We start from the raw sequence: 27,722 nt of genomic DNA, 5'->3' as shown, positions 1-27,722 counted from the left end.
TTGACGCGAAGCCTTTTTCAGCCTACTAATAATGAGTCCTCCATATACTTTGTGAGGAATAACACAAAGAAGATAACAGAAATCAACAACAGAGGGCGCAAAACTGTCATGGCCGACGATGAATCAGACCATAAAGAGAAAGAAACGCTGAACGCTCAAAGTGGTGAAGGCGTCAAAGATGAGACGGCGCAGAAAGATAAAGTGGAGGAAGATGATGAACTAAATGACTTATTAGATAGTGAGTTTAGGTTGACATTCTTTTTTTTTGAGTATTTTAATTTTATTCGAACTTCGGACACGGGACTAAGCATGCTGAGCGGTCAAAGTTCATCTGTCATCAGATTCTGAAATTTTTTTGATGTCATTGGTAGTAAATGCATGATAAAGACTATAGAAAAATCAAAATAACAACATCCATGTAGGTAGGACTTTCCTTTGGCACTGTCATGTATAAAGAACATTATAAATTAGTGATTTCCCTAGAAATTTGGCAAGGCATGGTTATGATGGTAGACCAAACACTTTTGGAGCATTTTCACAATTTTCGGGGCACTTGTTTTTCATTAGAAGTACACAAAAATTAATTAAAATAAACATTAATGTAATTTATATGTTTGCTTTAATAAATGAATGGCAAAAGATATAAAAGACATTTTATTATTTAATAATACCTTTTTGGGTGTTTTATTATAGAGGCAGTTTTAGAATTAATTACTGAAAAAGGCTTGTTTAATCTCATGGCAGCATGGCGCTGATTGAAGCAGGATGGTGCTAGACTATTGAGGCATGGTTCTGCACCATGCTAAAACAAGCTAGGGAAAACACTTTAAATACTTATCATAAATTATATAAAATAGGGTTAGTGACTGTGACAGTGCCAAAGGAAAGTCCTTCCCCAGCTTCCACCCAGACTTTTGATCGTTCCAGCATTCAGTATATTCAGGCTTAGGGTTAGTGATAGTATTAGCATGCTGGTACATTCAGAAGTCTTTCCAGTATAACTTTAAGGCCACTACATCCTCTCTCTCTGACTAACCACTAACAACTAACCCAGTGTCTTTGACAGATAGTTAAGGTGTATGCTCAGGACAGCGAGCTTGAACCTTAATTGGATATAAGCACAAAAATAAGTTGAAATAAAAAATTAAATGAAAATTATGTTGTAGGGGAGGGCTAGAGTGGACTGTGTGTAATACTTCAGCAATCGTCGAATTGTAGCCAGCTACTGTATCTAATATACACATTTTTTCTGTTTCTGTTTGATTATTCTCGAGTCCAGTCATGACATTAAACTTACATACAAGAAAGTAGAGTCAGGGCTAGCTCTGGGTTAGCAGAAAATGTCGTCAAATTATCTATTAAATTTCAAAATTTTATAGACATCCAATTATTTTGTAACAAAATTAAACATAAAATTATTTTGTCAAATCAAAATAAAATGTGTTTTTAAAATTCGCAGTTGGCGAATTTGGCAAGTGCCAGAGCTAGCCCTAAAAGCGCGGGTTTGTTTTGCATAGAAGCATCGCGTTTCTTCATGTGGGGACCGGCGTCGTGGTAGGCCATCGGTCTACATGCTGGTAGGTACTGGGTTCGGATCCCAGTCGAGGCATGGGATTTTTAATCCAGATACAGACTCCAAACCCTGAGTGAGTGCTCCGCAAGGCTCAATGGGTAGGTGTAAACCACTTGCACCGACCAATGATCCATAACTGGTTCAACAAAGGCCATGGTTTGTGCAATCCTGCCTGTGGGAAGCGCAAATAAAAGATCCCTTGCTGCTAATCGGAAGAGTGGCCCATGTAGTGGCAACAGCGGGTTTCCTCTTAGAATCTGTGTGGTCCTTAACCATATGTCTGACGCCATATAACCGTAAATAAAATGTGTTGAGTGCGTCGTTAAATAAAACATTTCTTTCTTTCTTTCTTCATGTGGGTGACAAATTCTTAAGGATGAGTCCTGCAGTGTTTGTTCACCAGTTTTGGAGCATTAGTAGAAACTAGAAATAGCCCCTGTCCATCTAAGTCCAACCAAGCATCAGGCGAGTTCTTTAACATTGTCCTCTTCCAACTCTGAATTTATAATGCACCCCCAGGGCTCACCCTTGATCAAAAATACCTGTGGCCTAAACATTAGCCATATGGGATTTTTATCAGCCATAATGAAAATGTTTTAGCCAAAATTGTTTTGTGTGGTACTGTATTTATAAATTTTTGCAACAGTTTTGGCTGACCATCACATGTGACTGTGATCAGCCAACAAACGTTTTCCTATCGTTCGCGAACTATCTGATTGGTTCCCGATATGGACCTTGGGTTTAACATGAAGCACATAAACCAATCTAGCAGACGATTTTGTTTTGTTCGGTCTGGCTGAACTCCACAAGGATAGCCTACTTGTCTTTCGGCCCTGAACTAGCATTCATGTATATTGAAACTGACACACATTGTCAGTCCGTTTTTATTACTTTGGCTCAACTTCAAAGACTTTACACAAAGTTAAAATAACAAGCTACAGATCTTTCAGGCTTTGCTTTCATACATGTTGAATTCTATACATAATGGTGATTATTAGCAAACATTAGGCTGTTATGCTGTATTCTGGATGACACCGTTTCTCATTACTGGTCACGACATCGCTATTATGCTAATTGAATATTTGGTATTATTATTATATTTCGATTGTCGGATAGATTATGTAACCGTTTGTTCACATCAAAAGATAGAAAATGGCTTAGCCAAAATTTTAGTCACTTACAAATTATTTTATTTCAAAAATTAGCCAGTGTGAGCCCTGATAAAATCACATTTGTTAGCTTGGTTAATACAGTTTTATGTTTAAAGTTGGAAGTTCATTCATGGACGAAATTCAATCTCTCATATTATTTTAGTGTGCTGGCATCAGTGTAAAACTGGTCAATTTCAATTGTTTAATTTCAGTTGGATTTTAAAGTTGAAAATATGCATTACGGTTATACATTATAAATTAAGGTTCAAGCACACTGTCCTGGGCACACACCTGAGCTATCTGGGCTGTCTGTCCAGACCAGTGGGTTAGTGGTTAGTGAGAGAGAGTAGTGGCCTTACACCTACCCATTGAGCCCTTAAGAACTTGCTCTGGGTTGGAGCCGATATCAGGTTGCGAACCCTGTCGGTGGGCCCATTAGGCTATTTCTCATTCCAGCTTGTGCACCAGGACTGGTATATCAAAGGCCGTGGTATGTACTATCCTGTCTGTGGGATGGTGCATATAAAAGATCCCTTGCTACTAATCAAAAAGAATAGCCCATGAAGTGGCAACAGCAGGTTTCCTCTCTCAATATTTGTGTGGCCCTTCACCATATGTCTGACGCCATATAACCGTAAATAAAATGTGTTGAGTGCGTCGTTAAATAAAACATTTCTTGCGAACCCTGTACCTATATAACCAGCCTGTATAGCTTGACCACTGCGCCACTGAGGCCGGTGAAAATATGCCAGCAGGTGTGAGATCACTAATCAAGGTGCTAAGCACCCTAGCAGGTCTTCCAGTGAAACACCGGTATCATTTAGCCTCATCAGTATAACACCAAGTTGCTAATTGCCAACATAAGCTTATAAATACATGTAATACATGCCAGCAACGGATAAATAATCACCATAGCAGGTTTTCCGGTGAACAGGGCTAGCTCTGGCACTCCCGAATTTCAAAAACAATTGGCGAATTGTATTTTGTTTTGGCGAAATAATTTTCTGTTGACCCAAAGTTAGCCCTGAGTGAAACACTGGTATTACTTAGCCTGATCAATATAACGTCACATTGCTAATTGCCAACATAAGATTATAAATAATACATGCCAGTGGCGGATCCAAATAAATCCATTGGGAGGGGGTGGGGGGGGGGGGGGGGAGGCAATGATATGTGGTCAAATGCCACAAACGTTTCTGAAGTAATCGGTCAGATGCTCCAACCTAAAAATAAATAAAACTTAAATACAACTATAACTGTTGCAAAATTTGGAGGCCCCCTCCCCCCCCCCCCTCCACCACACACACACACCCTTAGGTCTGGCACTGCATGCATTTACATGCTTCCAGTTTACACGATTATATTTTCTCAATACTAAAGAAAAAGTTCACGAGGGACATAAATTTGATAATAACTGGTACTGAGTTTGTTATTCTATTTATTACATCAGCCATTTTTTTCTTTAAGAACCCTCTATTTTCATTATAACTTTCATTATATAGAAACAATGTTAACAACTATACACACCATTCTGAGTATTGCTATGACTTTGTATTTTATTCATGATCGCAGATAATTTTTAAAAACCAATGTTCTATTTATCATGCCAAACATTTGTAATTAATTAGAGTAAAATAGTTTTTTGTTTCAAATTTAACAATAAAAACTGAGAGACGTAAATGCAAACGGTTTGTATTAGCATTGTGTACATTTGTCAAATCGTGATGATGTCATAATTTAGTACCGGTAAAGTCAGTGGTTTGTAAGCATCAAATCATCCAATAATATTGTACGTTACACCAATGCATAATAATTTCTCAGTGAGATTTTATGATTTTATTTTCCTGGTTATGAGTGCCACCTGGGTTTAATAAACAGGACACTGGCAGGTACAGTGTTCGCAGGCAGGTACAGTGTTCGCAGCCCGGTACCGGCTCCAACCCAGAGCGAGTTCTTAAGGACTCATTGGATAGGTGTAAGGCCACTACACCCTCTTCTCTCTCACTAACCACTAACAAACTAACAACTAACCCACTGTCCTGGACAGGCAGCCCAGATAGCTGAGGTGTGTGCCCAGGACAGCGTGCTTGAACCTTAATTGGGTATAAGCACGGAAATAAGTTGAAATCAATCAATCAAATTCCTGACCTCAGAAAATTGCATGATAGTTTGTGCGTCGCTCGCGTAAGTATAGTTTTGCACAATCTAATTAAAATTAGCTCCACTATTACATGTGGATCTAAAGACAGCCAGTTGGAGCTCATGTCCACCAATCAAAACCTTACTTGCAGAATCCTGCCAGTGATTTAAAACTAACAACACTGCGTAGTCCCCAATGTCCAGGTAACATTTCATCTGTAAATAATAATTTAAATATTGACCAATCACACTTCGCCTTTTATAACGTTATTTGGGAGCATACAAATTCTAAAAATATCGGGCGAGTCTATTTTAGTGGCCGCAGTACAGCGAACCATACCAATACATACGGGGTGGGTTATCAGTCTTCAATTTTACATTACAAATTATTTATTTTATAAAATAAAACATGTTTTAAGGCATTCGTAATTCACACGAAACATGTCGTATACCCTCAGGATAATTCGGAATGTTTTCAAATTATTTTTAAATCACTGGCAGGATTCTGCAAGGAAGGTTTTGATTGGTGGACATGAGCTCCAACTGGCTTTCTTTAGATCCACATGTAATAGTGGAGCTAATTTTAATTAGATTGAGTTTTGCATAACCATTTTTTCGTTTGCGCATTGAATTTATGACATCATTTACATGGTCATGACGGGTTACACAAAAAGAAAATGGGTTACCTGAATTAGTTTTTGCGTAACCCATAAATGGATTACACAAATGTTGAATTCTCTACCCATTGATTTCACCTGTGACGGACATTTTCACAGATACAGCAAATATATCATCCATTAAAGGCTTTTGTAGGAGATATTGCTGGCACTGTAATTTGCGATATCTCCTGTGATATTCTCCTAGAAGATATCACTTCTTATAATCTTGATTGGTCAAATTTTAATCCCAAGACTTTAATTCGTTAAGTCACTGTGTTTGTTTCAGCGCTAAACCTATCATTAGTGACTTCATACCACTGTCGTTCTGCTAGTTAATGAGTACGACTGCCAAATATGGTGACATTCAACCCACATTACTGACATTGTTTACAATTGTTGCAAATGAAAAGAATGATAATGGATGATAAAAATAATTTTAAGTTGACCAATTATGATCAAAATAATTTAAGTTGACAAATTATGATAAAAATAATGTTTAATACCCCCTCGAATCTTGTGATATCACTATCAGCACTCGTTGATAAAAGCTGTTGCCACTATATGGGCTACTCTTCCGATTAGCAGCAAGGGATCTTTTATTTGTGCTTCCCACAGGCAGGATAGCACAAACCATGGCATTTGTTGAACCAGTTATGGATCACTGATCGGTGCAAGTGGTTTAAACCAACCCATTGAGCCTTGTGGAGCACTCACTCAGGGTTTGGAGTCGGTATCTGGATTAAAAATCCCATGCCTCGACTGGGATCCGAACCCAGTACCTACCAGCCTGTAGACCGATGGCCTACCACGACGCCACCGAGGCCGGTTGATAAATTATGATATCACAAGACACTCGGGGAGTATCCTCTATATACCCCCCAAAAAAGAAAAGAAAGTGGTATGGCCATACTGTATGCATCACCCCTGTAATTGGAACCCCCCAAAACCAGACCCTCTTCAAAACTGGAAGTTTTTCATGATTATTATTATTTATTTCAGGCTTGCAGTTTTTAGTCAATATTTTGTAAGCTTCATAGTAATACTGATATAAAAACTAATTTAATTCAGTTTTAGTGGGTAATATAGTAAATAATGTTCAACTTTCACAGCATTTCTGCAAATCCAGATGAAATTTCACATTAAAATATTAATGTCATCCTTTGTTAATTAAGTTTAATTAAGTAATTACTGTCATTGTTGCATGTAATCAGCTGCATTTTTTGTCAGAAGGAAGCCAATGTTTTATTTAATGACACACTCAACACATTTTATTTATGGTTATATGGCATAGAACATATGGTTAAGGACCACACAGATATTGAAAAAGAAATCCCGCTGTCACCACTTCATGGGCTACTCTTTTCGATTAGCAGCAAGGGATCTTTTATATGCACCATCCCAGGATAGTACATACCACAGCCTTTGTGACACCATTTATGGTGCACTGGCTGGAATGAGAAATAGCCCAATGGGTCCACCGGTGAGTATCGATCCCAGACCGACCGTGCATCGAGCGAGCACTTACCACTGGTCTACGTCCTCCCCACCCCACCCCACCCCACCGTACTGATTTAAAGTGTTCTTTTTTTGCATTATAATGTACGTTTACAGGAAAGTATGTAGGGTGTGTGTCTAGCTTGTAGCAAATAAAGTTTCTAGGGGAATTGGAATCGAACTTCCCATTGAAATGTATTTTCAAAAAGAGAACTTAATTTACTTTAAGTGGGGAAGGAGGGGATTGAACTTTGACACCGCCCCCCTCTCCTGCGCCTATAATGCTTGTTATGTCTATACATGTTTTGTTGTGTGTTGCAGGTGCTCTAGAAGATTTCACCAAGTCGGACGTGTCTGGTGCTGGTTGTAGCGGTCTCGTACAGCAGCATGGAGCTGAGAAGGCTGGGGCACAGACAGCTGAGTCAGCATCGTGTTCAAACCACCTGGTATCAGTTGTTCGCTTGTCTCCATCATTCGTCTCATTTCATGGCCATCTTTAGTCCAGAGGGGCGGGGCGTAGCCCAGTGGTACAGCGCTTGCTTGATGCGCGGTCGGTGTGGGATCGATCCCTGTCATTGGACCCATTGGGCTATTTCTCCTTCCAGCCAGTGCACCACGACTGGTATATCAAAAGGCTGTGGTATGTGCTATCCTGTCTGTGAGATGGTGCATATAAAAGATCCCTTGCTGCTAATCGAAAAGAGTAGCCCATGAAGTGGCGACAGCAGGTTTCCTCCCTCAATATCTGTGTGGTCCTTAATCATATGTTTGACGCCATATAACCGTAAATAAAATGTGTTGAGTGCATCATTAAATAAAACATTTCTTTCTTTCTTTGATGCACAGTCGGTCTAGGATCGATCCCTGACAGTGGACCCATTGGGGTATTTCTCATTCCAGCCAGTGCACCCCAACTGGTATATCAAAGGCTGTGGTATGTACTATCCTGTCTGAGGTATGGTACATATAAAAGATCCCTTGCTACTAATGGAAAAATGTATCGTGTTTTCTCTCTAAGACTATATGTCAAAATTACCAAATGTTTGACATCCATGCAATTACCTTGTGCTCTAGTGGTGTCGTTAAACATAACAAACAAACAATCTTTAGTCCAAGGCTTTGACCATAACAGTGTTTTAGATTGGTTCAAAGTTGAGGTGATAGATGTTGTGTCTAAAATATATATGTTCAAAGTAATCATCCCCAAATTACTGATCTCAAAATATTTCACCTCAAACCCACTGAAATGTTTACGTTTAATTAGATTAAAATAGCTTGAAATGTATTTCTGAATACTGACAACTCTCCAGCAGCTGTTATTAACAGTACTGAACTAAAACAACCTTCCTACTTTCAAAAAAAAGACAAAAGTCTCCGTTGTGACCATATTAGTAAGATCTAAACCTCTTTATAACAAAATTCTGTAGTAACCTGCTGCAAAAATTTAGTGCTGAATTTACAACACCTGTGTATGTCTTACACACATGTAACTACAGACATTTTCAGGACTATCTCTGGGACTCGCCATATTCTCCAATTGCAAATTTTGAAAGCAGTTGGCGAATTTTATTTTAACTTGGCGAAAAAATTTCATGTAATAATTCACATTTTAAAGAAAATACCTGTTGATTTCTGCAATTTTTTATGTTTAACAGACAATTTGGGGAAATGTTTTACATACCCAGAGCTAGGCCTGATTTTCAGTGCTTAAACGACCTGCATTTAAGAAAGACAGGCATAGTAAATTTGGCACTTGGAGTGAGACTGTATGCCTAGTTAACAGGTGGAAAAATCTAGTAAGCTGGAAGCACGGAGTAGCTTTCAGTAGACAAAATATATTGGGCTCCCTTGCTACTAATGAAAAAATGTAGCATGTTTGCTCTGTATATCAGAATTGCTACTGGGGCGGGACTTAGCCCAGTGGTGAAGCGCTCGCTTGATGCGCGGTTGGTCTAGGATCGATCCCCGTCGGTGGACCTATTGGGCTATTTCTCGTTCCGGCCAGTTACAACTGGTGTAACAAAGGCCGTGGTATGTACTATCCTGTCTTTGGGATGGTGCATATAAAAGATCCCTTGCTGGTAATCGAAAAGAGTAGCCCATGAAGTGGGGGGGGGGGGGGGGCAGCAGGTTTCCTCTTTCAATATTTGTGTGGTCTGATACCATATAACCATAAATAAAATGTGCTGAGTGCGTCGTTAAATAAAATATTTCCTTCCTTCCCTTGCTACTAATGAAAAATTTTAGCAGGTTTGCTTTATACTGTATGTCAGAATTATAAAATGTTTGACATCCAGTAGCCAGTGATTAATAAATCAATGTGCTCTAGTGTTGTCGTTAAACAAAATTAAGCTTTAACTGAAACTTTTTGGTTTATTCCTTTTTGGCAGACATATCCGAGAGTTAAAATATAAAAATGTAAAGCCAGCCAGTGTTTCTGCCAGAAAGAAATTTTTTGATATGGCGCTTTGGAATTGAATGCAGTCAACAGTGGGTATGGGGAGCCTTCCCCAGAAATAAAATTGGTTACGTAGGGTTAGGGTTAAGAAAATCCTACAGTAATGATAAACAGTAATTAATGTTATCAAAAGTTTAACTTAAAAAACAACAAAATCTGCGAAACATTTGGGTATGGTGCCATACTGACAGAAACCCTGCGCCAGCCCGTGGCACGGTTATTGCTGCATTGTTAGCCAGACGAACAATACAAAGAAACAAAAGATAATCTGATGAATCTGATCATGGATTTTCTATGCTTTAATAATCATTCATCCCTAATATCCACAACCGATTGCTTCAAAGACACATTAATGTCTCTGGCGTGAAAAATTACAAACTGCTGTCACATCAAAGACGTTTGCCAGGAACTTTAGAGTACATATCCATTTGAATTTATTTTAATATGTTTTTATTACGTTGCAGGGAGGCTTGGATCCTGGAGAGGTTGGAGCTGACCCGTTTTCCGAGGAGATCTCAGACGAGATGGCCAAGCAGTTTTCCGAGGCGATGAAGTCGTTCATGGCGCAGGACCCAGCCCTGATGCAACAGTTTGAGAAACTCACAACATCGGCCGGTCGTGCAGGTCAGGGGGAGGTTAATGTAATGGCTCAGATCTTCCTAAAAGTTTAGGTCAGGTCATACATGTAGGTTTTAATGTGCACATTCAGAACAAGCTGTTTCAATTTTACTGTATATATTCTGAGGTCTTTAGCATGATGAATTAGAATCAGGTTATAAATATAAATCCCTTCAAATCATTTGAATATTAGTGAAATAGTTTTACATAAAATCATGGAATATTTATTTAGCTTTAGAAACATAAACTTAGGTTTTGTAACAGTTTGTTGTAAAGATTTATTGTATGTTACTATGTTTTGACATCCAATAGTCGATGATTAATAAATCAGTGTGCTCTAGTGGTGTCGTTAAACAAAACAGTCTTTAACCTTTTAATATAGCTGTGTACTGGGCTCAAACAAAATTCAGTAAATCTAAGTGGAGACAACTCAGCTTTGGACAGTATAGGCAAGCATTTTTAAACAAACACAAAGTAGTTGATACTGGTACTAGACTTAGAAGTACTATTTTGGTGATGTTTATTTATAGATAAGCTTGATTTTTTCTCCAAATATATCAGGAACATTTCAATCGAGACAAAATATTGGCAGGATTTAGATTTGTGTAGTCAAAGACAAGCCTTCGTTTCACCATGTTTTGGCAGGATTTAGATTTGTGTAGTCAAAGACAAGCCTTCGTTTCACCATGTTTTGGCAGGATTTAGATGTGTGTAGTCAAAGACAAGCCTTCGTTTCACCATGTTTTGGCAGGATTTAGATGTGTGTAGTCAAAGACAAGCCTTCGTTTCACCATGTTTTGGCAGGATTTAGCTCAGTCGGTTGAGTGCTCGCCTAAGGTGCTTGCATCGCAGGATCGAACCACCTCGGTAGATTCATTCAACTAATTAGGGTTTTCTCTCGTTCCAACCAGTGCATCACAACTGGTCAAAGGCTTTCTTGTCTGTGGGAAAGTGCATATAAAAGATCTCTTGCTGTATTAGGACAAATGTAGCAGGTTTCCTCTGACGACTGCTTGTCAGATTTACCATACGTTTGACATCTGATAGCCAATGATTAATTAATCAATTAATTAATTAATTTCCCAGAAAATAGGTCATGTCAAAATATGCACCACTTTTTCAAAAAGAGTAACAATATGAGAAAGTACAAACTTCTTAGGATCATCTGTATGAATATATGTTTATTATCCATATGGTTCAACATAACCGAGTTAATAATAATCATACAAAGCACATGTGTAATAACGTAATTTTGGGAAGTGGCGTCATAACATGACGTTGCTTCTCCATTCCTAGCTCAGACTGTGCATTTGAAATATGACACCATTTTGTCGTCTCCTTCTAGTTGAGGCTGAAACATTTTGAGTTGGGTCTTGTTATTCATAAAGAAAACAACAATAATAATATGGATAATAAAGAAATTATTACACTCGCGTGTGAGTCGTACCGATTTTACGAAACTCGTGTCAGTATTCATGTATTACCCTCGCTCTCGCTCGGGCAATACAAAAATCCTGGCACTCATTTCGTAAAATCAGTATGACACACAAGCTTGTATAATAATCTCTATCTATTACCCATATACCGGCCTCAGTGGCGTCGTGGTTAGGCCATCGGTCTACAGGCTGGTAGGTACAGGGTTCTGATCCCAGTCGAGGCATGGGATAATACAAAAATCCTGGCACTCATTTCGTAAAATCAGTATGACACACGCTCGTATAATCTCTATATATAATATACATGAGTAAAGCATTAACTTAATGCGTGGTCGGTCTAGGATCGATCCTCGTCGGTGGGCACATAGGGCTATTTCTTGTTCCAGCCAGTGTACCATGACTGGTATATAAAAGGTTGTTGTATATGCTATCCTGCCTGTGGAATCGTGCATGTAAAAGATCCCTTGCTATTAATGAAAAAATGTAACAGATTTCTTCTCTAAGAATAGACGTCAAAATTACCAAATGTTTGACATCCAATAGCCGATGATTAATAAATAAAAGTGCTCTAGTGGTGTCATTAAATAAAACAAACTAACTTTAACTTTGCTGAAATTATAGGTCAGAGGTTAGGTTAAGTATTAAAAACAAAAATTAAAAAACAAAAACAACAAAAAACAAACAATTTTTTATAAAAAAAACAACGAACCCCCCCCAACAAAAAACAACAACAACAAAACGATCCAAGATTTCAGTTTTGCCCAGTGATAAAGCTCTCGTTTGATATGCGGTCGGTTTGGGATCGATCCCCAACAGGTACATCAAAGGCCGTGGTATGTGCTATCCTGTCTATGGGATGGTGCATATAAAAGATCCCTTGCTGCTAATCGAAAAAGAGTAGCCCATGAAGTGGCGACAGTGGGTTTCCTCCCTCAATATCTGTATGGTCCGTAACCATATGTCCAACGCTAAATAACCGTAAATAAAATGTGTTGAGTGTGTCGTTACATAAACCATTCCCTTCCTTCCAGTTTTGCCTGTGGTAAATAAATGTCTCATATGTTAGAGGAGATACCTGTGTATTATAGCAGTATCATATTCCAGACGATTGTATACTGACATACAAAAGAAACTATACCAATAAAAACTGATTTAATTTCCTTTAATATTTGACTAATGGAAATAAAACAGTTGTTAATTAACAGACCTCATGTAGCTCTGGCACTCGTCAAATTTGCTAGTTGGTGAATTTTATTTTATTTTAGTGAAACAATTACATCAATTAACTGATGTCTTGTTACAAAAATAACTGGTATCTTGTGGTGAGATTTTCTGCGCAGAGGTTCAGCCATTTTGAGCCAAAACACCACGACTATATAGGGTACATCAACATAATTTTGGTGTTTCTTACCCACTGGACAGGGTGGTATGTGCTATCCTTTGTCTGTGACTAGATAGTGCATAAAACCCGAGGACTAGATAAATCTGTCTGACTCTAGGGCTAGATAAATCTGTCCGACCCCTTGTCTGACTCTGCTATAAATCTGTCTGACTCTAGGGCTAGATAAAGTCCGACCCGAGGGCTAGATAAATCTGTCCGACCCGAGGGCTAGATAAATCTGTCCGACCCGAGGGCTAGATAATCTTTCCGACCTGAGGGCTAGATAAATCTGTCTGACCCGAGAGCTATATATGCGTGACATCATAACTCATGTTTTACAATGATTGTGGCTTTCAAAATCTGTTTACTTAACGCTAATATGTCCAATGCTCAGCGTAATAAATGACATTGTTTGTAGGTGAAATGTTTACGTCAAATAAACAAAATAGTGTTTTTGAGTGCGTTGTTAAATAAACCAATTCCAACCCTCCTTCCAGTTTTGCCTGTGGTAACATAAAGTGTCTGATACGTTAGAGGAGATACCTGTGTATTATAGCAGCATCACTTATTCCAGACGATTGTATACTGACATACAAAAGAAACTATACCAATAAAAATTTATTTAATTTCCTTTAATATTTGAATAATGGAAATAAAACAGTTGTTACTTAACAGACCTCATGTATAGCTCTGGCACTCGTAGTATTGAAACTGGTCGTTTATTTGCTACGTTTGGTACACTAATAGTATTGAAACTGGTCGTTTTGAACGTTAACTTGGACCTGCAGTCTTTAATAGTATTGAAACTGGTCGTTTTATTGAACAACTTAACCAATTACATCAAGTATTGAAACTGATGTCTTGAAATTACAAAACTTAACTGGTATCTTACACTAATAATTGAAACTGGGTTAAGAAATATTGAACGTTAACTTAGAAGTCTTATCAACTGAATATTAGAAATATTGAAACTGGTCATTATAGAAATATTGACCGTGAACTTAGGACCTGCAGTCTCTGTGACATAGAAATATTGAACGTTAATAGGAGTATTGAAACTGGTCGTTATAGAAATATTGAACGTGAACTTAGGACCTGCTAATAGTATTGAAACTGTCTCTGTGACATTAATAGTATTGAAACTGGTCGTTATAGAAATATTGAACGTGAACTTAGGACCTGCAGTCCCTGTGACACTAATAGTAGTGAAAATGAATTTCACTTTATTTTGCAATGTCCATTCTATTCTGATCTACGTGCTACACATATCAGGCCTGCTAGAATGTTTTTAAACTCCACTAGCCATGGAATCAGTGACTTAAAAAATTTACTAGCCACGATTAAAAATCCACCAGCCCTACTTTACTTTTAAGTTAAAACAATTTTACTAAATAATAGTAATAATCAGATATGTCACCTAAAGAGTGAGATACAGCTTAAAAATACTAACACTGGGAGGTTGGGGTGAGGTCAGGATATTTATATTTACAAAACAGACTTAACTGCAACATTTGACACACAAAATTCACTAGCCGTCAGGCATGGCAATAGTAATTATTTACTAGCCCAACACTGAGTATCAGTAGCCATGGGAGTGGGGCTACCATAATCTACAAGCCCTGATATATTAAAAAGTATTACTGAAGAAAAAAAACTTCTGCATTTAAACTGATTACACTTTTAAGTCTTCAAAATGTAACTCAATTACACAATATGGGAGGATATTTGATCCAATCTACTAAACGTAGAGAACTTGCTAATTAATTCTAAACTCGGTTCTTCCTGTAATTGTTATTTCACTTTTCTATTTATTCCTAACCTATTACTACATCTTTTACTAATTAGTACAGATGCAATACCATCTTACATGCATATTTACATGTTTGTCTGGGGTTTTTTTAATTATGTAAATTTATTATATAAAATTATGTTTATGCCTATAGGCAATTGCTTTGGCAAATAAATGAATTGAATTGAAGTTTCTTTTGGATGTCAGTATAAAATTGGCCTAAATAATATTCCTCAAACAGACATAATGTGTTCATAACTCAAATTAATTAAAAACATTAGACAAAAGTAATGACCTTTGTCTAAAAATGCTTGTCAAAGTGGAGATAACCCATGTAGTAAATGGTAACAGTTTGAAAATAGTTTTAAAAAATTGCTTCTTGTTTAGAACAATCTGATGCATTGGTATTCAAAAGCTAAACCTTAAATAGTCTAGTCATTTTTGAAAGTAAGTGAGCATTAAATAATAAATTATCACAGGGCTTCTAGAATGTTTTACAAAATCATCTAGCCATGGGATCAGTGATTTTAAAAATTTACTAGCCCTACTTTACTTTAAGTTATTTATATAAAACAGTTTTACTATATAATAGTAATAATCCGATATGTCACGTAAAGAGGGAAATAGAGCTTAAAAATACTAACTTTGGGGTGGGGTCAGGATATTTATTTTTACAAAATAGACTTAACTGCAACATTTGACACAAAACATTCAATAGCCGTCGGGCATGACAATAGTAGTTATTTACTAGTCTAACATTGAATATCACTAGCCATGGGAGTGGGGATACTATAATCTAAAAACCTTGTATTATTTATCATCATGTTTGAGTTTACTGTACTGTGTACTGGATTTGTACTGCAGGGTCCTTACGCATCCTAGAAATACAGACCTGGAATATCCTGGAAAAAGCATTAAATTTGAATTGTGTCCTGGAAATTTAGGCAAAACATTTGGTAGTTTATTTTTTTGCTTCTTTACTTTAGTTGTCCTCATAACCTGTCTAAATTCAGACAACAATTTGTTATAAAAACATTCGCCGATTGAACTTTTCATGTCCTGGAGAGAATTTTTTTTTAAATGTCCAAGAAAAGTCCTTGAATTTTATGGGGTTTTTCAACCTTGTACTGCTAAATATTTTCAAGCAGACTTATTTTAATGTTTTTTAATGGAATGTTGTTATTCAAGGGTCGACGTTAAAGGGACAGTCTCTGGTTTTTAAACACTAAGACATATTTTTCACCTAAACCCAAGTTTTAACCCGTAAAAATGGACACTATGTTTGATTAATTTACAGACTTGTAACAAATTTGTCTGTCTGTGACGTTGAAATACCCTTAAAAACAGACTAAAACGCGACTACATAACTGTTACTTCTCAGACGCATGTGTGTTTTTAACAATATGAAAAATACATTTTGTGGTATTAGAAACACCACGATAACCAGAAACACTTCGGATGTATGGAAATGGATAATCTAAACAATAAATTATAAGTAATGTTTGATTTCTGTGATCATGAATGGCTGTAATAGTGAAAAATTTGACTTAGTGTTTAAAAACTAGGGTCTGTCTCTTTAATAATGGCATTTAATAGTGGCATAATATATTACATGTATGTTGACCCACATATTGCAGTGTTGAATCCATTTTGTAATTAAAGATAAAATCAAATATCCATCTTGCTCTCTATCTTGTGCATTTTGTTCTGTTAATTAAATATTAAATATTATGGCCAGTATCTTTTAGAATGGTGGAGTTGGGATGTCACTCAGTAACATTTAGAATTAACGATTATTTTCTCTTTGTCATGTTGAAAACATAATAAGTTTTTTGACACTGGGATTAAGTATATATAAACAGGGCTCGAATTTAAGAATTTGTCTCCCACAGCGATTTTTAAAAGAATTGCTATGAGTGAAACGTCACACTGACGGCAATTTTGAGACAACCTATGGCATTTAAAAAAAAAGAGAAGTGACATTTGCAGCAAATAAACATGACTAAAAGGTTATTTTGCTGTATTTTGACATATTTCAAATTAGCAAATGTTAAATATTGGCACATAATGTACACCAGTTGGGCTATTTCTCGTTCCAGCCAGTACTCCACAACTGGTGTACATAACAAAGGCCTTGGTATGTACTACCCTGTCTGTGGGAAGGTGCATATAAAAGATCGCTATATGGTCCTTAGCCACATTTTGTCTTTGTAGAGGACCTTTACTGATGGCCCAAAAGTGCCGTCAATACAGCTCTTTACCCATGGCAATTTATATCTCATTGACGGCAATGTGTTTGTTAAGTTCGAGCCCTGAACACATGTATGAATGTGACATTTATTCCAGAAGTTTAATTGTGGTTGTTTGTTTTGACAGGTGACTCACAAACTGCTCAAGGCGAGTTTACCGAGACCCTGACCCAGACACTGTCAGGTTTACAGGAGAATGCCGAAGGGCTACAGGTATGTATATGATGATACAGGCCAGGCTTTTTTATTCAGGCGTTCTGTGGGTTCGAAGATAGGCCACTCAAGCCTCTGATAATTGACGCAATCGGTCTAGGATCGATTCCTGTCGGTTAGCCCATTGGGCTATTTCTCGTTCAAGCCAGTGCTCCACAACTGGTGTACCAAAGGCCGTGGTATGTACTATCCTGTCTGTGGGATGGTGCATATAAAAGATCCCTTGCTGCTTATCGAAAAGAGTAGTCCATGAAGTGGCGACAGTGGGTTTCCTCCCTCAATATCTGTGTGGTCCTTAACCATATGTCCAACGCCATATAACCGTAAATAAAATGTGTTGAGTGCGTCGTTAAATAAAACATTTCCTTCCTGATAATTGAATATTTATGTACGCCATTTATGGGTTACACAAAAATAAACTCATTTTCTTTTTGGGTAACCTGTTCATGTAAATAATATGCTAAATTTAATGCACGAACGGAAAATAGGTTACACTAAATTAGATTTGTGTGAAGACGCGCACACGAAATGATCGTTCTCATAATAGGCCTACCTCTTCCCAAAAGAAAGTGGCATTGAAAATTCCCAGTTTCTATGCTAAAAATTCCCAATTTCTATGCTAAAAATGTCCAATATATATATATTTAATATGTCTGTTGTAATAAGTTAATTTAACAGTGGTGTACCTCATCATTCAGTGGCCTGAAAACATATTCCAAATATGATTTACTAGTGAAAATTTTCCCAATCCCATCAAACATGGAACCATGGCAAAAAATCCTGGAGAAATCTCTACAGGCATCGGAATAAGTCGAAACCAGTAATTCAGGTTTTCATGAGGTTATCAGTGGTTACCAGGAGGTTACCAAGAGATTACCAATGGATACCAGGAGGTTACTAGGAGATGAACAAAAATGGTACTTTGGTTTTAACATCTTGGTTAATGAAAACATCTTGTCCTAAATTTTTATCAGGTATTATGTTTTATTTAAATACAAGATGCACAAACGTCAGTAAAATGAGAACTTGGTGTTCTACAACATGGTGTTGTGTATGTTTACCCGTGTTCTACACGGTGTTGTGTATGTTTACCCGTGTTCTACATGGTGTTGTGTATCTTTACCTGTGTTCTGCATGGTGTTGTGTATGTTTACCTGTGTTCTACACGGTGTTGTGTATGTTTACCCGTGTTCTACATGGTGTTGTGTATGTTTACCTGTGTTCTACGTGGTGTTGTGTATGTTTACCCGTGTTCTATGTGGTGTTGTGTATGTTTACCTGTGTTCTACACGGTGTTGTGTATGTTTACCTGTGTTCTACATGGTGTTGTGTATGTTTACCCGTGTTCTACATGGTGTTGTGTATGTTTACCTGTGTTCTACACGGTGTTGTGTATGTTTACCTGTGTTCTACACGGTATTGTGTATGTTTACCTGTGTTCTACATGGTGTTGTGTATGTTTACCCGTGTTCTACATGGTGTTGTGTATGTTTATCCGTGTTCTACACAGTGTTGTGCATGTTTACCTGTGTTCTACACGGTATTGTGTATGTTTACCTGTGTTCTACACGGTGTTGTGTATGTTTACCTGTGTTCTACACAGTGTTGTGTATGTTTACCTGTGTTCTACACAGTGTTGTGTATGTTTATCTGTGTTCTACACGATGTTGTGTATGTTTACCCATGTTCTACACGATGTTGTGTATGTTTACCTGTGTTCTACACAGTGTTGTGTATGTTTACCTGTGTTCTACATGGTATTGTGTATGTTTACCTGTGTTCTACACGATGTTGTGTATGTTTACCCGTGTTCTACATGGTATTGTGTATGTTTACCTGTGTTCTACACGATGTTGTGTATGTTTACCCGTGTTCTACACGGTGTTGTGTATGTTTAAATGTGGTTTCAGATTGAGGTGTCTCTCAATGCGCGGTTGGTCTGGGATTGATGCCCATCGGTGGGCCCATTGGGCTATTTCTCGTTTCAGCCAGTGCACCACGACTGGTATATCAAAGGCTGTGATATGTACTACCCTGTCTGGGATGGTGCATATAAAAGAACCGTTGCTGCTATTCGAAAAGAGTAGCCCATGAAATGGCGACAGCGAGGTTCCTGTCTCAATATCTGTGTGGTCCTTAACCATATGTCTGACGCCATATATAACTGTAAATAAAATGTGTTGAGTGCGTCGTTAAATAAATCATTTCTTTCTTACATTCAGAATGAGGTGAGTGAGGATGAGCTGTCACGGGTGTTTGAGAACCTGGGCCTGGATGGTCAGCCTGATGGTGAATTCTTCCCCATGATGCAGGGAATGATGAAGATGCTGTTGTCGAAGGACGTCCTGTATCCCTCGCTCAAAGAAATATCTGACAAAGTAGGTGCACACGGGGGGGGGGGGGGGGGGGGGGGGGGGGGTTGTTTGTATGGGGGGGGGGTGAAACGTAGCCCAGTGGTACAGTGCTCGCCTGATGTCCAGGCAGTGCTCAACAATTGGTGTAACGAAGGCTGTGGTATGTACTATCCTGTCTGTCGAAGAAATATCTCACAAAGTAGGTGCTCATGCTGGGGGGGGGGGAGTTTGTATGGGGGTACGAAACGTAGCCCAGTGGTACAGCGCTCGCCTGATGTGCGATCGATCTAGGATTGATTCCCGTCGGTGGGTCCATTAGGATATTTCTCGTTACAGCCAGTGCATCACGACTGGTGTATCAAAGGTCGTTTTATGTGATAGCCTGTCTGTCGGATAGTGCATATAAAAGATCTCCTGCTGCTAATCGAAAAGAGTAGCCCATGAAGTGGTCCTTAACCGTATGTCCGACACCATATAACAGTAAATAAAATGTGTTGAGTGCATCGTTAAATAAAACATTTCTTTTTTATATGGGTTCCATTTCTTTTTGACGTTTTTCTTAAAGTGGCAATCATAGCCACTTTAAAATGTTATTAAATAGAGCAATGTTTTCTTGTAAATCAGGTACATAATTTTCAACATTTTCACAAGAGTACAAACCATACACTTTTGACCACCAACCCCCCCCCCCCCCCCCTAAAAGTGTACATCCCCAAGTGAAAAATGTTGTTCGACATTTTTCATTTTCAAAAAAAGTGTACGCTGTCCCCTTAACCCCCTCCCACCCGCGTACGGTTTGTACGCTCGTGAAAATGTTGAAAATTATGGACGGCCCCGAAGTTATTCTTGGTTTATAGTTGGGTGCCCTGTTTTGGTAGGAGACCAGTGTCGGGCAATGTGTCATTTGTGTATAACATTCGAAGATTTGTGATGCCATCATCATTTGCATGGGAAAAGTACACACCTTTGTCACGAGTGAAACAAATTTCACAAAATAGAGGTTAAGGCAGCAATGAAATCAAGTTTGAACGTAACTCTCTCATAAAGATGGCATATTTTTAATACCTTTTTTCTGTGGTTCTGAAAGACCATAATTGGAAAGAAAACTTTGTCGTATTTTTCCTACTTTTTCTTCAAAATGCCTAGTTTTTCCTACTTATTCAGACTTTTTCATTTCAAAATGCTGTGAATTGCTGTTAAAATATGCATGTGTCTTGTGTTATTATAAAAGTCAACAGTTATGAGAAAGCAAGTTTTTTGTAACAAGATATATATCTCCCAATTTGATGCACCATATAATCCCAACATATTAAATTTACACTTTGAAAGTTAATGTGAGATGAAATTTAATTTCTGGCACTCGAATGTTATTTTTGCCATGTCTACCGTAAGTGTTTCTTCAATAATCGGATGAAGCTGTCTGCTGAGTAGTGGAGTTGTAGCATGGTACGTCAAAGACCATGGTATGTACTACCCTGTCTGTGGGATGGTGCATATAAAAGATCCCTTGCTGCTAATCGAAAAGAGTAGCCCATGAATTGGCGACAGCAGGTTTCCTCTCTCAATATCTGTGTGGTCCTTGATCATATGTCTGACACCATATAACCGTAAATAAAATGTATTGAGTTCGTCGTTAAATAAAACATTTCCTTCCGTTAATCTTGTGTCAAAATAATATTAGACTTCAAGTACAAGTAGCTGTAGTTTAAAATAGGCTGAGACATCGCTAAACAAACATTCCTTTCCTTTCTAGTATCCTAAATGGTTGTCGGAGCACAAGGAGAGCACAGAGAAAGAAGAGTTTGAGAATTACACCAAACAGCACAAAATCATCGAGGCTATATGTACAGAGTTTGAATCGGAGAGTGACAGCGAGACAGAGGACGCAAAGCGCCAGAGGTTTGAGAAATTAATGGACTTGATGCAACAGGTGAGCATCGCTAGGGGAATATGATTTTTATTTCAATTTCAGCAGGTGAGCATCACTAGGGGAATATGATTTTTATTTCATCCTGGGCAGGTGAGTGTCGCTAGGGGAATATGATTTTTATTTCATCCTGGGCAGGTGAGCATTGCTAGATGAATATGATTTTTATTTCATCCTGGGCAGGTGAGCATTGCTAGGGGAATATGATTTTATTTCATTCTGGGCAGGTGAGTGTCACTAGGGGAATATGAGTTTTATTTCATCCTGGGCAGGTGAACATCATTAGGGGAATATGATTTTTATTCCATTGTATGCATAGTAATGTTTTGTCCAATCCAGGATATGCTATTTGAAAGCCTTTGTTCGACTTGGGAAGAAAGAAGGTGAGCTGTAAGCTTTTTTGTTCCAGCCTCTCTCACATCCCTGTACTTGAAGGGGTTGGAATGGTGGCAATCACCAAACTACAGTGTGGTTGGATTGGTTTACATAATATATATATATATGGGGAAAACTCAAAAATGTCACAAGCCAAGTTAGCCATTTGCTAATGTTTAAACAGAGGATAAACTAAGATTTATTTAGTTAATAAAGTTGACATTAATTACGGACTTAAATAATTGTATCAAGAAGTTACAGGGCTAGCTGTGGGTGAGCAAACAATTTTACCAAATTATTTGTAAAACTTCAAAATTGCAGAAACTAACAAAATATCAATTATTACATGTAATTTTTTCGCCAAATTATAATAAAATTCACCAATTCTTTTTAAAATTTACAATTGGCGAATTTGACTTGTGGCTGAGCTAGCCCTGAGTTATGCCATATTTTTAAGTGTGCACAAGTAATCGAGTAAATATCGATTGTAAATAGAGAAGAAAAAGATATAAAATACAGCAAAATCAACTATTTTAATTATGATATGATGTATCCATGTGCAGTTAGTTATACTCGGTCATTAAATACCTAAACTGCAATTTCTGCAAAATTAATTGTAAAGAACTCAAAACTTAAAAGGATTAAATAACAAAATGTTGTGGGGGGTTTTCTAAATGTCTCTAGAATATGTTGACCGGCCTCGGTGGCGTCATGGTAGGCCATCGGTCTACAGGCTGGTAGGTACTGGGTTCGGATCCCAGTCGAGGCATGGGATTTTTAATCCAGATACCGACTCCAAACCCTGAGTGAGTGCTCCGCAAGGCTCAATGGGTAGGTGTAAACCACTTGCACCGACCAGTGATCCATAACTGGTTCAACAAAGGCCATGGTTTGTGCTATCCTGCCTGTGGGAAGCGCAAATAAAAGATGCCATGCTGCTAATCGGAAGAGTAGCCCATGTAGTGGCGACAGCGGGTTTCCTCTCAAAATCTGTGTGGTCCTTAACCATATGTCTGACGCCATATAACCGTAAATAAAATGTGTTGAGTGCGTCGTTAAATAAAACATTTCTTTCTTTCTTTCTTTTCATCCAGTCAGTGGAATATGTTATTATTTTTATAGGGGTGAGACATAGCCCAGTGGTAAAGCGCTCGCTTGATGCACGATTGGTCTGGGATTGATCCCTGTAGATGGGCCTATTGGGCTATTTCTCATTCCAGTCAGTGCTCCACGACTGGTATATAAAGGCTGTAGTATGTGCTATTCTATCTGTGGGATGATGCTTATAAAATTTCTCCCTTGCTAGTAATAATTTTTTTTAGCAGGTTTGCTCTCTGAGACTATATGTCAAAATTACCAAATGTTTGACTTCCAGTAGCTGATGATTAAGAAATCAGTATGATCTAGTGGTGTCGTTAAACAAAAACAAACTTTATTTTTATAATGATGATAATGCCACCAAAAGCATTCAGTACAGGGGAGATAATTTACATTGGTTACCAAGTTGTCCTAACCTACAGACTGAGTTGTTTTTTTGGTTTATATCAGGCCTCAGACCACAATTAATTTCGCTATATGTTTCTATATTTTTATTAATATCAGCAGGCCTGTGATGTTTTGTATGTACCTTTGCCTGCATGGGTGACACATACCCTGAAAAGGACAACCCCTGTTGTCCAGCTCTTTCTCCCAGCATATTGGTTTAAACAGACACACCCTCTAAACCAGGCCGGAGTACACCCATTTTACACAAAAAGCACTACTTTTGCATGGGCTGGATTTACCACAAACAAGTCTTCAATGTCAACAAGTTACACATGTTTACAAACTACATGCTATCCCCTGTCACTTCAGTCAAACAGTTGCCACTTCATAGCTGTCTGCCATGAAATAATCACAGTCAAACAGCAGACTACTTGCACGGTGAAACTTCCGGATTTTGGACAACCAAATGGGAAGATAACTGTAATCTGAGGCCGTATGTACAAATTACAAATTCTAGGCCTATAGGGTGTATACTACCAAATCAAATCCCATAGACGACAATAGTAACATATGTGGCTAAAACTCCTACCTGCAACGTATCAACCGACATAAACGCCACGGATATAAATACTACCACCCCTTACACTTAAAGTGAATCAGAAAAAAATGGGGGTCAAGCTGCTCGTTTCTGAGATAACGGGTAGCGTCTATGACTACTCTAGTTTCGCACAAAATTCAAGTACTTTTTTTTACAGGTACCCCATACATGTTTCAAGCACAAGGCTACTTGACACATTGGTACTAGATGAAATAAAATTGCAATTTTTTTTTACCCAGATGAAACTATTATTTTTTACAACCAACACACTCACATTTATAACCAATCACAGGACTTGTGGTGTTCACTTCTCTATCAAAAGTTGGGTGCACCTCGAACTTTGACCCAGCCGGAAGTTATTTGGTTTAGTACTACCTATACTGATAACATACATTTTTCAAAAAGTGTCCAGCTATGTGTCTTTATGACAACCAGGATCTGGTGTATTCTGACATAAACTGACAACCTCACTGAAACTGTTGTTTCTACAGTGCAACCTAATATAATGTACACCTCAAAAAGCATATATTGCATATAGTTTTGTACAAATGCAATATGTCATATTAAACAACAAAATGTTTTAAAATAAAACTCCTGAAGATACACATGTATTTACTTTCAGTTGGGTGTGTGTACTCAGGTATATATGTAGAGACAACAAAGATAGTCAGAGTACCTCTACCCCTTTAAAGAATGCCATTAAAACACATGCACTTGATTGACCCCTAGATTATGAAGACCTTAACAGGCACATCAAAGAATTATCAGTATTAAAAAAATACTCTGTCTCAGGAAGGAAACACAAACATGACTGTACCTGTATGAAGTAATGACTTAATGTCCTGAACATTAGTGTTGGGAGGAAATCCTGTATGCTGGGTGTGGGTGTCTTCAAGTTACCAGGTGTGGGAATTTCAAATCCATCGGCCATGCTGTTTTTCATAATGAACCATCAAAACTATTGGCAGCCACCAATATTCCTGACTATATTTTATTTATAGCCTACTGTAGTTGGAGGTATTAATAGTTGTGATATCTGGAATAATCATGCAGCTTTAACACATTTATATTTGATTAATTAATGAAAAAAACTATTTTTAAATGACAAAATTACCTGAACATCTATTTTCTTGCATTATTTTCTAATCCGGATGAATACAATATATACATTAGATGTATTCCTACAATCTGTAATCCAGCATTTTATTTAGCTAGTAACATTAGGTAATACAGCTTTAACAATAAAATAAATTATCAACTTAATCCAAGTCAGATACCGGTAATCAAATCTGAAAAAATTGGTTCTGAATCTAGTATAAACTCAAAATGCTTTTCATGAGAGCTAACTAAGTGATTATTAAGAAGAAAAAAAATGATCTGGAGATCTAAGTATATGTTTAACAACCTTATTGTTATGTACAAATAAGAACAGAAGGCACAATAATGACAACAAATTTAATTATGTTTTTGGTAAAGTTTTTCTTCAAATTTACTTTAAATTTTGCATAAAACTACAAATCTGTCTAAAATATAACTTAGCACCCTATAAATATGTCAAAATGACAATAAAAATCAACTTCTTTACAAATGTGAGTTTTCAGAATTTCATACATAAGAAATTAACAATGTTAATGGAAACTAAAGACATTAACCCAATATTGGCACATGCTATTTTTAATATAAAAATAAATTGCTATTAAAATCTTAGTTCAGGTTGCCTATATATAATACCATATTTAAGAGCAGTTGTATATGGCAAGTCAAATACCATGTAAAAAGAAATTATTGAAATCTTTACAGTATGAATTATAGGCCAAAACCAACCTTTCTTCAGTGCTAACTTTGATTCAAACTCCATTCAGAGCCATGTACAGAGATTATTGTCACGGTCAAGGTCATTGTGAACTTGCATGATCGAGTGATGGCTAATTAATCAACCAGTATAGTTTAATTAAATAAAATGACAAAATCATAATATTTTTTATTATGCACTGAATATGTGCTATAGGGTGTATACTACCAAATCAAATCCCATAGACGACAATAGTAACATATGTGGCTAAAACTCCTACCTGCAACGTATCAACCGACATAAACGCCACGGATATAAATACTACCACCCCTCACACTTAAAGTGAATCAGAAAAAAATGGGGGTCAAGCTGCTCATTTCTGAGATAACGGGTAGCGTCTATGACTACCCTAGTTTCGCACAAAATTCGAATACTTTTTTTTACAGGTACCCCATACATGTTTCAAGCACAAGGCTACTGGACACATTGGTACTAGATGAAATAAAATTGCACATTTTTTTTACCCAGATGAAACTATTATTTTTTACAACCAACACACTCAGATTTATAACCAATCACAGGACTTGTGGTGTTCACTTCTCTATCAAAAGTTGGGTGCACCTTGAACTCTGACCCAGCCGGAAGTTATTTGGTTTAGTACTACCTATATAGCTTCTTAATCTTAACTAAATGTGTTATTTCTTTCAGATGCAAGAATTGGGTCAACCTCCAAAGGACATTGTTGGTGAAATGGTGAGTATTAATAGAATCTATCACCGTTGTGAGGTATAGATAAGGCAATTCCAACCCGAGGGACAAAATGTTTTTTGTGAGGGCCAAGGTTTACCACTGTTATATCCTTAATTGTGTGATTATATGACAATAGCTTTTTTTTATTTATGTGGAAAAGTATAGTTTTTATTTGTTATACAGTCAAACCTGTCTTAAGTGGTCACACAAGGGAGTAGATAAAAGTGGCTGCTTAAGACAGGTGGCCGCTGAGTACAGATTGCCACATATATAATCTTTAAAACATTTGTTGTTGTTTTTTATTGCTTTTCTGTCTGTACTGCTAATCAACGGATGTGTGCTACACAGTTGACTATAAGTCAGCTTTTGACTTGTCGTCTCCTTTAGACATAATGCAAATGGAATGTATTAAATTAACCATTCTCAAAAAGTTTGTTTTCTTTTTCCATTTAATTATTTGACTCCTATTTCATGCAGTGTATTGTCATAGTACGTGAATCTACAAATGTCAAGCGTAGCTTGCCCAGAGGCAATTAGATGCATTCCAGAGTGATACTTTCTTAATTGATATGCAGTAGAGATGTCGGGACTGAATGGGTACTAGTATTCCTGAACGTGTGAAGATCGGTTATTTGCTGCACCTTATCACTGTTAAAATATCCCTTTTATATAATAGTGCAACTTTACGGTGGCCATTTAATACAGGTATTTTAGCGATTTGGGATCCGATTTAGGTGGCCGCTGGCTGCGTTAGCCAGGTGACCTCTTATTACAGGTGCATTTACATTATAAATCGTTTGGGAGGGGAAAAAATGGGTGCTTAAGGCAGGTGACTGCTAAGTACAGGTCTTTACAATTGCTCTTTGTATTTCCAGGCTCCTGGGTTAGAGTTTGACGAGAATGGAATGCCTAAAGTTCCTGGCATGCCTGCAATGAGTGAACAGTGTGCAGTCATGTGACCGGTTGACTGCCAGACCTTGACAGTATCAGTTATCTGCCCTTGTGTGTAAATCTGCTCAGTAGTTAATCAGTGGCTAACTCAAACCACTCTACAACAACAGTGTACACTGACCCTGCTTAATACAGCCACCTGTAGTATGGAGACTACAACAACAGTGTACACTGACTGCTTAATACAGCCACTTGTGTTTTTGGAGACTACGACAAGTGTAGATGTACACTGACACTGCTTAATACAGCCACTTGTGTTTTTGGAGACTACGACAAGTGTAGATGTACACTGACACTGCTTAATACAGCCACTTGTGTTTTTGGAGACTA

General features: G+C 37.6%; 1 protein-coding gene across 1 annotated transcript; it reads left to right on the top strand.

Annotated features, from left to right (window-relative positions):
- The first annotated feature begins 74 nt into the window (after positions 1 to 74).
- On the top strand, positions 75 to 27,722 carry LOC121386402 (peroxisomal biogenesis factor 19-like). Its single transcript, XM_041517285.1, has 8 exons — positions 75 to 238; positions 7,338 to 7,462; positions 9,939 to 10,098; positions 17,075 to 17,160; positions 19,383 to 19,538; positions 21,268 to 21,444; positions 26,400 to 26,444; positions 27,317 to 27,722. Exons 1-8 carry the CDS (start codon positions 109 to 111, stop codon positions 27,398 to 27,400), a joined length of 963 nt encoding a protein of 320 aa, XP_041373219.1. The 5' UTR covers positions 75 to 108; the 3' UTR covers positions 27,401 to 27,722.

The sequence above is a fragment of the Gigantopelta aegis genome, chromosome 12 (genome assembly GCF_016097555.1).
Source record: "Gigantopelta aegis isolate Gae_Host chromosome 12, Gae_host_genome, whole genome shotgun sequence".
Taxonomy (NCBI): Eukaryota; Metazoa; Mollusca; class Gastropoda; order Neomphalida; family Peltospiridae; genus Gigantopelta; species Gigantopelta aegis.
This window is presented reverse-complemented; position numbering and strand designations above follow the sequence as displayed.

Bases quoted from the DNA above. Each gene is read 5' to 3' on its own strand.
- LOC121386402 (XM_041517285.1), top strand. From the start codon at position 109: ATGGCCGACGATGAATCAGACCATAAAGAGAAAGAAACGCTGAACGCT. The intron at 239-7,337 runs GTGAGTTTAGGT...TGTGTGTTGCAG, and splicing joins ACTAAATGACTTATTAGATA to GTGCTCTAGAAGATTTCACC. The intron at 26,445-27,316 runs GTGAGTATTAAT...TTGTATTTCCAG, and splicing joins AGGACATTGTTGGTGAAATG to GCTCCTGGGTTAGAGTTTGA.